At 33.3% G+C, this 18,383-nt stretch overlaps 1 protein-coding gene across 4 annotated transcripts in view; it reads left to right on the forward strand.

Moving 5' to 3' along the window:
* Nucleotides 1-18,383, forward strand: part of KIFAP3 (kinesin associated protein 3) — a 146,109-nt gene that overhangs the window by 102,379 nt on the left and 25,347 nt on the right. For all 4 annotated transcript variants that reach the window (XR_005724992.1, XM_040263540.1, XM_040263541.1 and 1 more), the window contains exons 18-19: nt 2,382-2,571; nt 12,582-12,681. Coding sequence is in view for 3 of the 4 variants with exons in the window: in XM_040263540.1 (XP_040119474.1) it covers nt 2,382-2,571; nt 12,582-12,681 (290 nt within the window). In the remaining variant the exon portion in view is untranslated. The remainder of the gene's footprint in view (nt 1-2,381; nt 2,572-12,581; nt 12,682-18,383) is intronic.

An 18,383-nucleotide genomic window follows, 5' to 3' on the forward strand; every position in this document is an offset into this window, starting at 1 on the left:
CAGCTAATACCGTAACCTTAATGAGCAACTTAATTACCCTAGATCTGCTTTAATTTAGTATGAAGAATTGTATTAAATAAACCATATTACATTCTCAATTAGGGGGCTGCCACATTAAAGGAGAAAGAGAAATCTGTTTTCCATCAGTTACATTAGAACACAAAGCAGATCTATGTAGTTCTATGTTACCCTATAGTGTGTTAATCAGATACAAGGTGTGACGGAAGCCAGTGACAAAGAGTTTTCCTGATAGTGAACAGGCTCTGATAATAGGCTGGTTAGGGCCTCATAACATTTCAGTGGTTAAGTGGTAAACAAAATGATATAGGACTTCAAAAAGGATGGCACATTCCACCTAAAATCAAACCATAAGTCTTTAATGATACTTATAGAGTTTTTGAAAACTGGTGCTTAAGATAATAATGTCATGACTTGAGAAGAGAAGAAAATAAAAGATAAGGCATGTTTACCTTTAAATACAAGACAAACTAAAGTTCCATAGCAAGGATGTTAGGGTGCACTCCTTGTGAAAAGAAGCATTTCAAAAATGAAGAAAAAGAACTATATTTCTAGAGTATTTCCACAATAGCTTGATAAATTTGGATGACATTTCTTGGCTGTTTTTGAGCATCTGAGCTCCCAGAGTTATTTTCTGATGATGAAGAGGTAGTAGTGTAAGAGGAAAGTAGAGATTTGGGGGAGAGGGGTTAAAGGGAATTGGTTTTAATTGATACATGTTCAATTTCTTAAATTTCTGATACTGTATCTTCATTTAGAATTGCTATGTAATTTTTAAAAGATGAACTCTATATATTGCTGCTATTCTTCAATTTGGCAGAGGGATAGTTATTTCGACAGCTTTATGAAGTAATGGTGTTAATCATAGGTTTTTATTTAAAGAACATTTGAATAAATATTAGATTTGATTTATAATTAAAGAATCTGAGACCAAAAGATACTGAAATACTTTTAGAAAGTTGCATACTTACGCTAGTATCAAACCTAGAAGGAGAACCCAGGATAAGACCTGGGTTCTTATCCAATGTTTCTTGTGTTATACCATACCACATGATTAGTATCTATAAATTATAGACTCTGAGACATAAAGAAACTATGACTTTGCCATGATTACTAAGCTAGATTCATTGAGGATAGAAACAAAAGATAGCTGAGGCTAGGGATTTCAGAATGTTGATCTGTGGGGGTACAAGTTTCAGAGTTGTGCACTATAGAACACACAGCATGACAGCTGACACTGCTAAGAGATATACCAATAATGTGAAATTTCAAATTTAACAAGAAAAATTTTTATAATAGTAATTACATTTATTATAAATTTTCAGACTTATTTTACATCCCAGAAATTTATTCTGTGATGACAGTTTTTGACTTGAGCCCTACTTAGCTTTAGATGAAAATTGCTCGCATTTAAAGTTTATTGTAATCATTTCAACTACTGGAGGACAATAGTATTGCCTGGTACCTTTCCAACTTAAAAAAAAAAAAAGTATAAACAAAAGTGTTAAAAATATGACAGAGGAATTTAATACTAAGGAACCTGTGATTAGAATGACAAGAAATACTAGAAGTCTTTTTTCCAAGTAATCCATGGTACTGTCCAGTGATTTTTAAGTGAATATACTTGTCAGAAGTAGCCACAGCCGGTGAAGCTAGATAGGTTCAGCTGTAGCTTTTCTAATATTTATAACTTGTCTACTTGTCCTTCAAAAACACCCACCAATGAAGTTCTCTGTGAACAGATGTTACAGATACAGTGAATACGCCACAATCTTGCTCCCCAAGAGTTCATTGCCAAACAGGAGGTATTTAAAGAAATAATTATGACCAAATAAGACATTATTATTTCTGTTGTTGAAACAGAATTGAATTAAATTCTATTTGTTTTTTTGTAGTAAACCATTTCAGTTTTTAGAAGAAATACTTTAATGTTGCTTTTTTTTTTGGCTAGTGAAAATGTTATCTAAACAAAAAGATATAGCAAAAGATATAATTTTAATGCTTAACCACCTGTCATTAGTGGCACATAATTCTAGTCACAGAACTATTTGGAAGTTTAAGTCAGGCTGCTTACATAAATTCTAGTAATACTTAGATAAAGAATTTGTGAAATTTGAGCTTTTCTAGTTTTTGCCATCGGCAGTAGCAATTGGTAATCCAAACAGAGATGTCTTTAATATATGTAATAAATTGATTTCTATTGATTATTGTATACATTATTCCAAAAAGGTAATTTTAATATTTCCTCTAACTGAAACAAAAGCCCCCTCAAATTATCTTCTTGTAAGATAAAATTACTGCTGAGTATCAAAGAAATTCCTTCATAAACTTATAAAAAATAATTGACTATTTGTTTACAATAGGAATATGATGAAGAATGGGCCAAGAAAATTCAGAGTGAGAAGTTTCGCTGGCATAACTCTCAGTGGCTGGAGATGGTAGAAAGTCGTCAGATGGATGAGAGTGAGCAGTACTTGTATGGTGATGATCGAATTGAGCCATACATCCATGAAGGAGATATTCTTGAGAGACCTGACCTTTTCTACAGCTCAGGTAAGATGATAACCAAGACAAAAATAAATACTTTTAATGTATGCTATAAGGGTTTTTTGTCTGCCACCTTTCTCATTCCCAAGGTTTATAAGCACTTCTTTTAGTATGTAAATGGTCTTCTGCTAATGATTTTAGACATAACATCAGTACACACCAAGCAAACCTATTAACTCATCATTATCTTTTTCCAAGGTAGTCTTTGATGTGATCGCCATTAAAAAGGCTGTAACAAGGAAAATTAAAACAAGGAAAATTACTCTTAATTTATTACTTTCTAGAATGTATAACTTAAAATGACATCTTCAAGATTTACTACTGTTTGAAAATGTGGTATTTTTCTCTGTTCTGTATTTATTTAAATATATAGTTTACTAATTTATGTTTTGTTTTCCAGTGTGTTTAATTTTAACAGTCTCATTTTGCCATGGTTTTGCTTTAGTTGGGGCTTTCCTCATAGCTCAGTTGGTAAAGAATCTGCTTGCAATGCAGGAGACCCCAGTCCAATTCCTGGGTCAAGATGATCCACTGGAGAAAGGATAGGCTACCCACTCCAGTGTCCTTGGACTTCCCTTGTGGCTCAGCTGGTAAAGAATCTGCCTCAATGCAGGAGACGTGGGTTTGATCCCTGAGTTGGGAAGATCCCCTAAAGAACAGAAAGGCTACCCACTCCAATATTCTAGCCTAGAAAATTTCATGGACTGTATATATAGTCCATGAGGTCAAAAAGAGTCGGATATGACTGAGTGACTTTCACTTGCTTTAGTTTTGAAATAGTAACCCCTATTTGATTCTCTGATTCGGAAGGTTTAGACAGGTTATAACAACAGTTTTTTTCATTCTACACTCTGCTAGTATTTTCAAGGTAAAATTTGATTTTTACATGAATCTTACATTTATTATACCCTTGTTGATTGTGCCATCCTTCCTTTGTCTAGGGATTCTGTACTTAGAGCCTAAGTTGTTGCATATTCTGCCTTCTAATGTGTTGTACTATTGCCAATATTAATTACTTTATTGAACTCATTTAGTTGAAGAGATGAAGGAAAGGATTTCTAAGATCTGTAGTAGGTTGGAAATAAAAGGCATTGAAAGTAATTGTATCTGAATAAATAGCTCACTTTTTTTTCCTACTATGTAGTCATTCATATGTTTTCATAATTGTATGCTCTGCATATTGCTCATAAGGCTCAATTATTTTTATATTTGATTTAAGGTACTTCAGTCCTGGAAAGTTGGTACTTTACTTTCAAAATTAAATGGATTTCTTCCTACCTGAACTTAACAGTAGTTATGAAATCTGCTTTGTGTTTCAGCCCAGATGGAGTCGATCATTAATTTCAACTAACCAGAATTTCTTAGTTCAGTAATGGCAAGCAGCTGTTCCTTACCTAGTGAGATCGTCATGAAGTAAAATCATGTAAAATATATGTGATATGAATTTTTTGATAATAGAAATCAGAATTTCTTAGAATCAGGTTTCTTGCTTTGAAAATTGATAGCTACTTTTCAGTGTGAATCAATGAACAGTTTCTAAAAACGAATAAAGCTTTTAACCACCTCAGTATTTAACTTTGTTGTTTCAATACAATTAGCTTCTGAACAGATTTCTAAAAAATTATTCCATTTTTCCAAAATCAATTCATTTAAATTAACCTCTTAAAATGAAAATCATAACATTTTTCTGTGAGATACAATTAAAATGTACAATTTAAGCTTTGTGAGAAATCTAAATTGTACATCTTTTTATATATCTAAATTTAGAAACAGCCACAGCTAATGGAAAAATAAATTGAAGCATTTGAGGAGTGAAATGTTATCATTAGATAGCCTCGTGGTGGTTGTTTTTTTATACCGGTAGCTTGAATATGGTAGACACTTGACAGCAGGGATTACATTGATATAGTTCTCATATCAAGCCATCTGTACTCTTTATCTACTTTATTTTTCATAAATAGTTCATCAACTAAAAAAATCTCTGTGGTATTCTTGATATGTGTCATGGAAATCCAGATAGTGGTAGTCTCTTGTCTTTTATTATGTACAGTTATATCTTCAGAAACATCAGAAATTTATAACACTACAGATTTATTTAGATGCTTGAGCCATCTTATTTAAGTCTTTGAGTCTCCATGAAACTTAGGGCTGCTTCTGATAAAGGCAACTTTAGAAGTTTTTCAACCACAGAAGTTAAGCTAAATGGCCAGTGATACCCTGGGCTTATCTTTTATTAAAGAATGAAATAGTATTTGCTACTTCCTGGTCAATAACTTCAGATGCAGATGACACCACCCTTATGACAGAAAGTGAAGAGGAACTAAAGAGCCTCTTGATGAAGGTGAAAGAGGAGAGTGAAAAAGCTGGCTTAATACTCAACATTCAGAAAACAAAGATCATGGCATCTGGTCCCATCACTTCATGGCAAATAGAAGGGTAAACAATGGAAACAGTGACAGATTTTATTTTCCTGGGCTCCAAAATCACTGCAGATGGTGACTACAAGCCCTGAAATTAAGACTCTTGCTCCTTGGGGAAAAAAAGCTATAACAAACCTAGACAGCATATTAAAAAGCAGAGATATTACTTTGCAAAAAAGGCCCATCTTGTCAAAGCTATGGTTTTCCCAGTAGTCATGTATGGATGTGAGAGTTCGACCATAAAGAAGGCTGAGCGCTGAAGAATTGATGCTTTTGAACTGTGGCATTGGAGAAGACTCTTGAGAGTCCCTTGGACTGCAAGGAGATCCAACCAATCAATCCTAAAGGAAATCAATCCCGAATATTCATTAGAAGGACTGATGCTGAAGCTGAAGCTCCAATACTGATGCGAAGAACTAACTCATTAGAAAACACCCTGATGCTGGGAAAGATTAAAGGCAGGAGGAGAAAGGGACGACAGAGGATGAGATGATTGGATGGCATCACCAACTCAATGGACATGAGTTTAAGCTAGCTCCGGGAGATGGTGAAGGACAGGGAAGCCTGGCATGCTCAGTCAATGGGGTCGCAAAAAGTCAGACACGACTGAGCAACTGAACAGCAATTTCCTGGTCATTAGTATTGCCTTCTGTATTTTCCAACAGTTAAATGTCAAAACGTATCTGTTTCTTTCTTGCTATTTTTTTCATTGTTTATTTCTTTTTTATTTTTTTAATATAAATTTATTTAATTGGAGGTTAATTAAAAATGGATTTTCATTTTGTTATATGAAATAGGAATATATTTAAACTCTCTTTATAGTTCAGTTCAGTTCAGTCGCTCAGTCGTGTCCGACTCTTTGCGACCACATGAATCGCAGCACGCCAGGCCTCCCTGTCCATCACCAACTCCCGGAGTTCACTCAGACTCACATCCATCGAGTCCGTGATGCCATCCAGCCATCTCATCCTCGGCCGTCCCCTTCTTCTCCTGCCCCCAGTCCCTCCCAGCATCAGAGTCTTTTCCAGTGAGTCAACTCTTTGCATGAGGTGGCCAAAGTACTGGAGCTTCAGCTTTAGCATCATTCCTTCCAAAGAAATCCCAGGGTTGATTTCCTTCAGAATGGACTGGTTGGATCTCCTTGCAGTCCAAGAGACTCTCAAGAGTCTTCTCCAACACCACAGTTCAAAAGCATCAATTCTTCAGTGCTCAGCCTTCTTCACAGTCCAACTCTCACATCCATACATGACCACAGGAAACAATAGCCTTGACTAGCTGGACCTTAGTCGGCAAAGTAATGTCTCTGCTTTTGAATATACTATCTAGGTTGGTCATAACTTTTCTTCCAAGGAGTAAGCGTCTTTTAATTTCATGGCTGCAGTCACCATCTGCAGTGATTTTGGAGCCCAAAAAAATAAAGTCTGACACTGTTTCCACTGTTTCCCCATCTATTTCCCATGAAGTGATGGGACCAGATGCCATGATCTTCGTTTTCTGAATGTTGAGCTTTAAGCCAGTGTTTTCACTCTCCTCTTCCACTTTCATCAAGAGGCTTTTTAGTTCCTCTTCACTTTCTGCCATAAGGGTGGTGTCATCTGCATATCTTTATAGTTACATTATTTTTTTTCTTAGTCTAAAATAATTGTGGTTGTAGTTAATAATTCCTTTTCTGTTATGAAATTGCTGCTGTTTGCTTTAAACCTTTACCCACAGAGGAAGTATATTATAATCTGTAAAGCTGTATTGCTATTTTCATTGTTGTTCAGTCACTAAGTCATGTCCAACTCTTGGCGACTCCATGGATTATAGCACATTTCTAAATGACTTTTTACTTTTTTGCTGTTCTTCTTTATTAATTGTAGTGAATCTTCTTAGCATTTAGTATATAACTATATTATAGAATATGAACCTTAAAATGGTTAGTTTCTGTCTCAGAATCATTGTAAAACTGTAATTTTCATTTACCTGTATATTTATGTGATATATCTTATCAAGTGTGGCCAAATAAGTTATGATTTATCTATTTTAGTCATTTCTTTCTGTCACTTTCTCCACTGTTGATATCCATGTTCTCCCACACAGTCATTTCACTTTTAACTAGTTCGCCAAAGACCTTAATATTGTGTTTTCATTTGACTTTTAGAAATAAATGTATTTCAGTAACAGTATATAAAAAGATACAGAGTTTTTGTAGTTTTTATTTTTATACGCAATATGTGTAAGCCACTTTTTTTTTTACTTTATTTTAATTTACAATACTGTATTGGTTTTGCCATACATCAACATGAATCTGCCACGGGTGTACATGTGTTCCCAATCCTGAATCCCCCTCCCACCTCCCTCCCTATACCATCTCTCTGGGTCATCCCAGTGCACCAGCCACAAGCATCCTGTATCCTGCATCAAACCTAGACTGGTGATTCATTTCTTATATGATATTATACATGTTTCAATGCCATTCTCCCAAAATCATCCCACCCTCTCCCTCTCCCGCAGAGTCCAAAAGACTGTTTTATACATCTGTGTCTCTTTTGCTGTCTTGCATACAGGGTTATCGTTACCATCTTTCTAAATTCCATATATATGTGTTAGTATACTGTATTGGTGTTTTTCTTTCTGGCTTACTTCAGTCTGTATAATCGGCTCCAATTTCATCCACCTCATTAGAACTGATTCAAATGTATTCTTTTTAATGGCTGAGTAATACTCCATTGTGTATATGTACCACAGCTTTCTTATCCATTCATCTGCTGATGGACATCTAGGTTGTTTCCATGTCCTGGCTATTATAAACAGTGCTGCAATGAACATTGGGGTACATGTGTCTCTTTCAGTTCTGATTTCCTCAGTGTGTATGCCCAGCAATGGGATTGCTGGGTCATAAGGCAGTTCTATTTCCAGTTTTTTAAGGAATCTCCACACTGTTCTCCATAGTGGCTGTACTAGTTTTCATTCCCACCAACAGTGTAAGAGGGTTCCCCTTTCTCCACACCCTCTCAAGCATTTATTGCTTGTAGACTTTTGGATCGCAGCCATTCTGACTGGTATAAAATGGTACCTCATTGTGGTCTTGATTTGCATTTCTCTGATAGAGTGATGTTGAGCATCTTTTCATGTGTTTGTTAGCCTTTTTAAATTGAGTTTCAGAAATGACAAAGTTGACAAATCACCTATACTGGCAATAAATTTGCTTTGATTTCATTTTTATTCTAGTACATATCCCCATTTTACTCATAACCATATTATCATCAGTATTTTGTTGTTGTTGTTCAGTCACTCAGTCTTGTCCAACTCTTTGCGACCCCGGGATGGGCTGGTTGATCTTTTTGCAGTCCAAGGGATTCTCAAGAGTCTTCTGTAACACCACAGTTCAAAAGCATCAATTCTTCAGTGCTCAGCTTTCTTTATGGTCCAACTCTCACATACATGACTACTGGAAAAACCATAGCTTTGACTAGATGGACCTTTGTTGATCTGCTTTTTAATACACTGTGTAGGCTTGTCATAGCTTTTTTTCCACGGAGCAAGCATCTTTTAATTTCGTGGCTTCAGTCACCATCTGCAGTGATTTTGGAGCCCAAGAAAATAACGTCTGTCACTGTTTCCATTGTTTCCCCATCTATTTTCCATGAAGTGATGGGACCAGATGCCATGATCTTCATTTTTTTAATGTTGAGTTTTAAACCAGATTTCCACTCTCCTCTTTCACTTTCATCAAGAGGCTCTTTAGTTCCTCTTCGCTTTCTGCCATAAGGGTGGTGTCATCTGCATATCTGAGGTTATTGATGTTTCTCCCAGCAATCTTGATTCCAGCTTGTGCTTCAAACAGCCCGGCATTTCTCATGATGTACTCTGCATTTAAGTTAAATAAGCAGGGTGGCAATATACAGCCTTGACATATTCCTTTCCCAAGTTGGAAGTAGTCCATTGTTCCATGTCTGGTTCTAACTCTTCCTTCTTGACCTGCATTCAGGTTTCACAGGAGGCAGGAAAGGCAGACTAGTATTCCCATCTCTTGAAGAATTTTCCACAGTTTGTTGTCATCCACAGTCAAAGGCTTTAGTGTAGTCAGTGAAGCAGAAGTAGATCGTCATTACTTAGAGCACCTCAAAAAAGGTGTGTTACATAACTGCTCTAAAAGGTTTCAAATAATTTAATAACCTTAATGTGTATAATGCTCTACAGTTTACAAAATGTTTGGTATATGTCATCTGTCTTCTCTTTGTTCTCTGGCTGTTTAAACATCACATTGAAAGTCTTTGATTCCTTGCTGCTATCTTTGAACCAGTGAGGTAAAATAGAAGCCTGGGAAGAATACTCCTGAATTTATTTGAATACGATTGCAATCAACAATGCATAATTCCTTTCTAGTATTTCTATAAAAGAATTATTAATTTTAGATACAGAATACTGAGAAACAGATAGTTCCGAAGAAGTTAAACTGCTTGTATTGAAGATTTAAGATATCATTTAACTTCATTCTAATGAAGAATGATTACTCATACATTAGAGTTATCTAAATTTTGTCAAGTCATTAAAGGGCAGTGTACAAGGTATAGTTTATTGAATGAACTGCAGTGTCTTAGGATTATTAGCAATTAAGTTCAGAAGTATAAATTTACCCGTTTTTATTCATATAGTATCAGGCTTATTTTATTACTAAACTTATTATATTCTAGGCCTATAAAATTTCTTAAAGTAGCTATATTCTGGGTTTACAAAATTTCTGGCTGAATCTTTAAACTCAGTTTCTTTTTTTAGTATCATCTCTGTTTGATGAAATCCCTGTTTGTAGCTTCCTGTATTCCATTTATCCTTTTTACTCATTTTTCCCTTTGAAGACAATGAGAACTCTGAATCAAAATGAAGATGTTGAGAATTTAACAGTAGTTTTTAATTTAGTTTCTTCCTTATCTGCTTCACCTCACTAGACCATGTTTCATGTAATATAAACTTTTAAAGTATAATTTGGATATTTTTACTTGGTTATATTTTTATCTGAGTGTTATATTTCTGAGTGTTAGAATCTTTTATTCTCTGGCATGCTGAATATCTTTGTATTCATTTTCAACGTGTGGTATACATTTTATTTTGGCATTTCACTTTGCTTTGTTCCTCTAAAATTGGCAGATTTCATAAAACTTGATCTGTAATTATTTGGTTTTAATTTAACAGAGAAACTTGTTGATTTTTGCAGTATTAACCTTAATTTTAGCCAGACCTTAACAAAGTCTTAGATGGATAAAAAATAATTTTTTTAGCTGCTTAACTTTCAATCTGTGGTGTCTTGGCATTCCCATAATTTTGTTTTTGTAACTTTTTTGTGTTTAGCTGGTCTTTTGGTTTATAGAATTTTCAGCTTTTAAGCTTCCTTTAAGTATTTAAAGTAATAAGGTAAATACCAAAGGTATGATTAGCAATTCGACAACTAAATACCAATACAAGTCTTTAATATATGGTATACAGCAAATAGTGAAAGTCACTCAGTCATGTCTGACTCTTTGTGACCCCGTGGACTATATAGTCCATGGAATTCTCCAGGCCAGAATACTGGAGTGGGTGGCCTTTCCCTTCTCCAGGGGATCTCTCAATCCAGGGATCAAACCCAGGTCTCCTGCATTGCAGGCGGACTGTTCACCAGCTCAGCCCCAAGGGAAGCCTGTATATCCATATAGCAAATGGATAGTGTTATGGAAATACAAATTATTTTACTTATTCATTTGCAAGCTCTATTAATTTTACCATATACTTGATTTCTAATACCCTTACTCTTAAACAGATTTTATCATTAGTTCCCAACTATCTATTGATACTCAAATCACTTACACCTCTTCCTCCCTCCCTTCCAACTGGGACTTTCTAACCTCTGCAGAACACAGTAATCCAGCTATAGCTTTTTCACCTCCAGCACTCATTTGGCACATAAATCCCTTCCTGTTATATAATCATTTATTAATAAAATATATTATTTAATTGCATCTTAAGTGCCTATTTTATATTTCACTTAACATAAAACTCCTTTCAGAAATTGTGTATTGTAATTTTTTCCACAGGACCTAGCAAAGTATTATTGCATGATAAGTATAAAATGATCATCTCATTACTAAATAGCTTGCTTACTATGTGCCAAATTTATAAACAATGTTGTGGATACAACCTAGCCAACATTTACCTAGAGGTCACTTGCCAACTTGGAATACTTTAAACTTTAGAAAGTCTCAGAGCTTTTCAACTAGTAATTACAAGAGCCATATAGACAGCCCTGAAGCCATTACTGAAATTTTTTTCCCTCAGATTCTTCTTATTCTTAACTTATTCATAGAGAGTGAGAGTGAGTGAGAGTGAAGTCACTCAGTCGTGTCCAACTCTTTGTGACCCTGTAAACTGGGGCCCACCAGGCTCCTCCGTCCTTGGGATTCTCCAGGCAAGAATACTGGAGTGGGTTGCCATTTCCTTCTCCAGGGGAACTTCCCGACTCAGGGATCGAACCCAGGTCTCCTGCATTGCAGGCAGACGCTTTAACCTCTGAGCCACCGGGAAGCCAAACTTATTCATAATTCTATCAAAAATAGGTTATCTGAATTCTTAGATTGGCGCAAATGGGAAAGCAGTATCTAAAATCAGCAAGAAGTAATAATAAATTCTTAGGTTTAGGAAAAGGAACACTTTATAAGCAAATTAATAAATACTCAAAAAGCATGGTAGTATAACCATTTAGTATAGATAGTCCAATATATCTAATAACCTAGGGCATTACTATATAATGGTTGATGTTTATAATGAAGATTGTGTTATCAAGAAGTTTTTAAATTATATTCAGTATACTTTGTAAAAACACAGTTAATGTAAAATATATTTACAAGGGTTTCTAACCAAAGTGTGTGTGTCTGTGTGAAGCATTGCTTATATAAAAATTCACTTGCTTGAAATATATAATCATGCTACACAAATGAAGCTGCCCGGATATAAAATGTGGAATATATTAGAGTGTTGCTCTTTACCAAAACCATGCTATTTAATGTCTGTTCTATTTCCTTACTCATTCTCTTTCTTAGCCTGAAAGGCTTATTGTTCCTCTCTATCCTTTCTCACCCCCTATCTTTTGTTGTCTTTACACAAAACTATAAGCTCCTTGAAGGCAGAGACTGTGTCTTATTCATCTGTGTAATAAAATAGGACTGCAACATAGGTAGGGTTAGTCACTCAGTCGTGTCTGACTCTTTGCAACCCCATGGACTGTGGCTTGCCACACTCCTCTGTCCATGGAATTTCTAGGCAAGAATGCTGGGGTGGGTTGCCATTTCTTTCTCAAGGGGATCTTCCCTATCTAAGATTGCACCTGAGTGTCCTGCATTGAAGGCAGACTCTTCACCTACTGAGCCACCAGGGAAGCCACTGCAACATAGTAGATGCTTAATAAATGTGCAGAACACTTATGTATGCTCTTCATTCATACTCTCAGAGAGAACTGAACATCATGCTAACATTTTTCTTCTGGATTAAATATAGAGGTTATTTTCTGTTGTGTTACTTAATAGAATAGTTTCCTTTTTATTCCCTACAAAGATGTTTCATTAGTTACTATTTTCTTTCTAGATGGATTAGTTGCCTCTGAAGGAGCCATGAGTCCAGATTTCTTCAATGATTATCACCTTCAAAATGGAGATGTAGTTGGGCAGCATTCATTTGCTGGCAGGTAAACAGTCTTCCAAGAAAAATCTAGTATATGGTGTTTCCCTTGATTTTAAAAAGCTAAAATTCTCTCATCACTTCCCGTTTTTCTTTTTCCATTAAAGAGTAAACAAATCCTGAATATTTTCAAGAACATGCTTGTTTGATTTTAAATTAACTTACAAAGTCACATTTTTCTATGTAAAAAAATGAAGATATCACAGTTCTAAGAAAAAAATATATTTTTTTTCCCTCAGTTTGGAAAATATAGGCTGTCTATTGAAATCGGCAGTACTTTTGACAAATTAATGATGCAGGTTATTTGATGTTTTCCAAATACAATAAAATATAAAATAAGAACACAATACATGTATTTTAACAATTACTCAGATACCACTGTTTTTAAAAAGTTGATGTGCTGATTAAATTAAGGACTTTTCCTCCTTGCATGGCATTCAAATAAAATATTTAAGGAAAAATCCTGACATGCCAGCACTGTTGTACAATTATAATAAAGTTTGCCCCAACATATATTCTGCTTCATTACTGATCTCATAGATTTTTAAAATCTTGCCAGAAAGTATAAATAATAGTTTTCCCTTCGTATCATTACTAAGGTATAATGCTTTAATTTAGGATGACTATTGCAATTTCACATTAAAATGGTCCAAAGAATAGGTGTAGTCTTTTTACCCTTAAGACTATTTTTTTCTTTAAATTATTGATTTAATTTTCTCTTCTAAAATTACATATTTTATTAACAAATATTTCTGTTTGGAGAATAAGAATACAGTTGTGTGCTTAAGAATACAGTTGCATGTTCACCTGAAACTATCACAACATTGTCAGTTGGCTATACCCCAATGCAAAATGTTTTTGGTGTTAAAAAAAAGTTAAAAAATTAAATTAAAAAAAATTTTTTAATACAGTTGTGACCAATGTGTTATAACTCTTGAATCATCACTTTATATTAGCCATTTTGATTCAGTAGTAAAATTCTTAAAATAGCAGTTACTCTTACTGCATGTAATTCACAATGATATGTTCTGTTTTAGTCTATTCTATTTTTGAAATGCAGATTGTGACCCACTATATTGGTTTCACAATTCACTGATGGTCATGACAAAATTTAAAAGCATAGTGGAAAATACAGGAGTATTTTATGAAATGCAATATCCTTATGTGTAGTTCAGTAGCCATTAGTGAACTTTAAATAAATAATAATACTTTAGAAATTGTTTCATCGGTGTACTGGATTGTCATGGTAAGAAACTACTTGCCTTAGGGAAAAAAAATTAAACATGATTAAATACCAGAAAGCATATGGCTTTTGACTACTTCTGATGTCTCTATCTGTATTAGTTATAATTAGAGATTCTATTTAATTATTATAACTAATATATTTCATTGTATGACAGTTCACTGTACAAATGTTTTCTGAAACATAATTTGAAAAGGAAATTATTTTGCTATATAATCCCAGTGTTTATATTGAAGATTTTTGCTGATAGCACTTAAGATTAATTTTTCTGCCATTTGTGTTTCACTATGGACAAAACATTGCTTTTGTGTCTCCTGCATATACTTCCAGCTTAAAAAAGGCAAACTAACCATGCATTACTTACTTGAGAAAGATCTAATGTTTTGTATAGTTATGTGATTTTTAAGAACCTTATTGTATGTTTTGAGAGATGGCTACACTCACTAAGTTTTGTACTGTGTCCAAAGATTTCAGAATTTCATTCCTCAGTTCTGTTAACAAGTTTCTTTTTATAAAAAGACTTTGGGAAAATTCTCTTACTTTTGTACCTTTAGTTCTTTTTCAACATTAAAAAAACATAAGTAGCTTCTTTCACATTATAAAAGACATGTGATGGTAACGTTGGTTTAAAGGATTTGTTAATAAAACTTCATGTAGACTATATATTTTTTCAAATTAAAAAATGGTATACTTATTTATTATAATCATTTTAAATTGAGATTGTTTGCCCTTTAAAAAGAACTTGCCCTGAGAAAGTTAAGTCTTTCATCTCTTGTCTTTTTTAATTTTTCAGGCCTTAAATATAGTAACTGTATCATTTTCTTTTTGTATTTCCAGAAGAAATAATTTACAGTGAATTTCCTTAGTTATTTTTTGTAGGTAACAGATCAAATAAAGAGACTCTAAATTTTATCAACAGAGATACAAAGAAAGCTTAGAATATAGCCAAAAACTCATAGTTGTTCTTTGCTACATAGTTTTATTGATCCTCTGTAGAATCATTTACTGTTATGCAATTATTTTTGGTTGGTTAGGATTGTCTTCTAATGGGATTCCTATTTTGTTCTTTGTAGTAACTGTGGATTTAGTCTGACTTAGTTTAATTCTACAAATATTTTATTTTAAATTGCTCCACAATTATTCACATATTTTGGCATGATAATTTTGATGCATAATGTCCCAGATGTGAAATTTTAAACTAATGGCTACCTTTAGGTTTCTGAGATCCAATAGGTAAATATAAAACCTATTAGATCAAGTATCATTGACTTAAAATAATATTTTTGAAATATTTCATTTTAATTGATTTTAAGCAAAGTGGGATTTTAAAAAAAATGTAAACAGAAGATGTTGAACTCTTATTCTTCATCTCTACTGTTGAAATGAGGATAAACAGACTTAATGAACAACATGAAGAATTTGGGTTAATTATGAAAGAAAAATGTCGATTAAATTTTAAATATTGAAAAAGCTGATTTTAAGAACAGGAGATGTTATCTATTTAGAGAGGTATTTTTTCCTTTAAATGAGGAAAATTGTCCACATGACTTAAAAATTCATTCCCTGTTCATCATATGTTTTTGATTAATGAGCAATGTCAAATTAATTGAAATAGTAATAATTTTTAAAATAATATATAAAATGTGAATGTTTATAATTACAAATATTTTTAATGATTTGAGAACATGAAAGAGTATGACAGTGCCAAGTGGCATGCTATTCAGCCAGTACTCGTGACTTTTCAGTCTTTGTGGGTTTTTAACATATCAGTTTCAGTGGGTTCAGGTGAAGTATATGATCCCAGATTTCTGCAAAGTAAAGAATAAATTTCTAATTTGTATAAGAGGTTTTTTTAATTGTTCAGAAAAAAATTCTTTCTTTCTAAAATGACCACATTTCATAATGTGACAAATCTGTTAAAATGGGGAAACTGAGTCAAATTTAGAGAATGCTTTAAACAGTTCAAATTGTATGTTTCTTAAAATCCAAGTCAGGGTGCCCTTCTTAATATGAATGTCTACATCTGTGTAATATTGCAAGGCAGTTTAATTGGACACCAGTGAAAATTGTTAAGTTCATCCATCCTATTCTACAAGAGGGACTGGGTGTTTAATAAAATACATACTGGCAGTTAGCGAATCCCATGTTTTAGACGTGTGTCACTATCAGTTTGAACCTCTTGCCACCAGAATTTCCCAACATTTAGGGGGTAATGCAAAATATATTAGGGCTCCAAGGCATTAGCTATTGGGTTGCCATTCCCAGAGGGTCAGATGTAAATCTTGCGTTCCCAAAACCTGAACTGGTATTAGAAAGTAAATTGGAACTTGCTATTGAAGCTAATTAAAAATAATAAGAGTATGACTGGCTTTTTTCCCCCGTTATATACAATGTATCTGTACCATATTTTTGAACCTTTTTTTTTATTATAACTCTTACTTTTCAAGACTAACAAGAACCTCATGTTGAGAATTTTTAAACTGTTTCCAGCTTTTACAAATCAGTTTTTGTTGCAGTAAAAATGGTCCATTTTTCTTTTATAGGAGTCCAATTTTCATAAACTGGAAAAAAGTTTCAGGGACTGCTTGGATTTCCTTGGGGCTTTGAAAAATATTTTTCAGAGGGCCTGGGTTTCTTCTTTGTGGTTGGCACAATGATGTCACTTACTGATGGTTTCACTAAAGTCAGAGATGAACTAGATGTGAGAATTATCTGAGCCATCTGATTCTCACACTTTCATTTTCTCTGTGTGTGCCTGCCTCTTTTTTCCTCTTTCTTAAAATACTTGGCCATTAACTTTCCTGTTCAATATATAGATGTTTCACATGTATATATTTTATTCTGTTTTCTCTAATTTATTTTCTTTAAAACATTAAATCATTGTTGAAATGTTAGTCATTTGCACAATTTTAAATGTTAGTCAGTTGTACAATTTTAAAAAGTACTAGATAGGACTAACACATTATTTTCTTAATATGTAAGTAGAAAACTTTTATCAAAACTGTTAAATGTATAATTTTTCCTTCATATGAAACTCTATATGTAAAATTTTGACTTATTCTTTAGCTATAAGGTCACCTTCATTATACTCAACTATTTAACTCAGTTATTTCACTTGAGAAAAGCAACCTTAAAATTCAGTATTCCCTATCTAAAAGGCATTGTGTAGTATTAATATTTACTGCCCTTTGCATTATTCCTTGAATTACATATTAGGATATTATGTTAAAGCAGTTATTCAAAAGATAAATTATTATCTATATTACAGCCCTTAATTTGGCAATTGAGAAATTATCATATATTGAGATAAAATTAAATATGCTTATAAAATCCCTTATTTGATAAGTCCTCTATAAAGTTTTAATTGATAAGCCAAATTCTTCCATTTGTTCTCCTAGTATAAGTTTTAGTGACCTTCATTACTGTGGCAGGAGTATAGAAATTATATGGAAGGATCAAAAGAAATGAAAAGAACCTCATAGAAACATTTTCTTTGATAGATATTGAGACCAACCATTTGCTCCACAGCATTTTAAGAACTAAATGAATTATTATGAAATACTTATTAAATCTTTTAAAGATAATCATTAAAATCACTGCTTTATTAAGTATGTAACTTTTTTGTTCCTAATTTCTTTCCCTATAAACTTTTTCTCAGAGGAGAACATGCTTCATGAAGTCTTTAAAAAAACTTCTAACGTTAGTCATTTTTCCAGTCATGGTGAATACAAATAAAGCAGCCACTTTCCATTTTCACCTATCAGTTGCAAAATAATTTTTAATGCTAATGTCCACACATGGGAGCAAAGAGGTTCTGTGATACACCTCTTGTGGGCATTTAAATGGACAAAACCTCAGTGAACTATATTTGGTAACAGAGAACAGAAGCCTAAAATTCCCTAACTCTGTAATTTCTTTTCTAAGAATTTATCCTCAGGAAATAATCAGAGATAAAGACTGAGTAAATAATTGTGTGTCAAAGAAAATAGATTCATTGAGTGTAGTGAGATCCACTTACCTAATAGTGGAATAAATGTTATTTTTGTGAAGTTTTCTAATACTTGATCGTAGCTGTATTGAAGTTGGGATATTTGCAAGAATTGCTTTTCAGCTTAAATGGGATTTTGTTAAATCATGATTAAAACATATACAGCAGAATCTAAACCATGATCTTGGGTAATAAGACAATATCCTGTTTACTTTTAAAAGTTACTCCTTTTCAGGGTGTATGATTTGATCTAAACATATCCAAATCTGTGCAAATTTTTATTATAATTATATTCAGTTGTCCAAATGACATTAACATATATATATAACATGTTAGCATATATAAACATGTTATTTCAGGCTCAGTAATAATTGCTATAGCTAAGTATAACCAGTAGAAATGATTTTAAGTTCTTCCCATCTTTATTAACCAATCAGAAATGCATGGTAAAGTTTCTTGAAATGAATAAAACTATTTA

The sequence above is a fragment of the Oryx dammah genome, unplaced genomic scaffold (genome assembly GCF_014754425.2).
Source record: "Oryx dammah isolate SB20612 unplaced genomic scaffold, SCBI_Odam_1.1 HiC_scaffold_21, whole genome shotgun sequence".
Classification (NCBI taxonomy): domain Eukaryota; kingdom Metazoa; phylum Chordata; class Mammalia; order Artiodactyla; family Bovidae; genus Oryx; species Oryx dammah.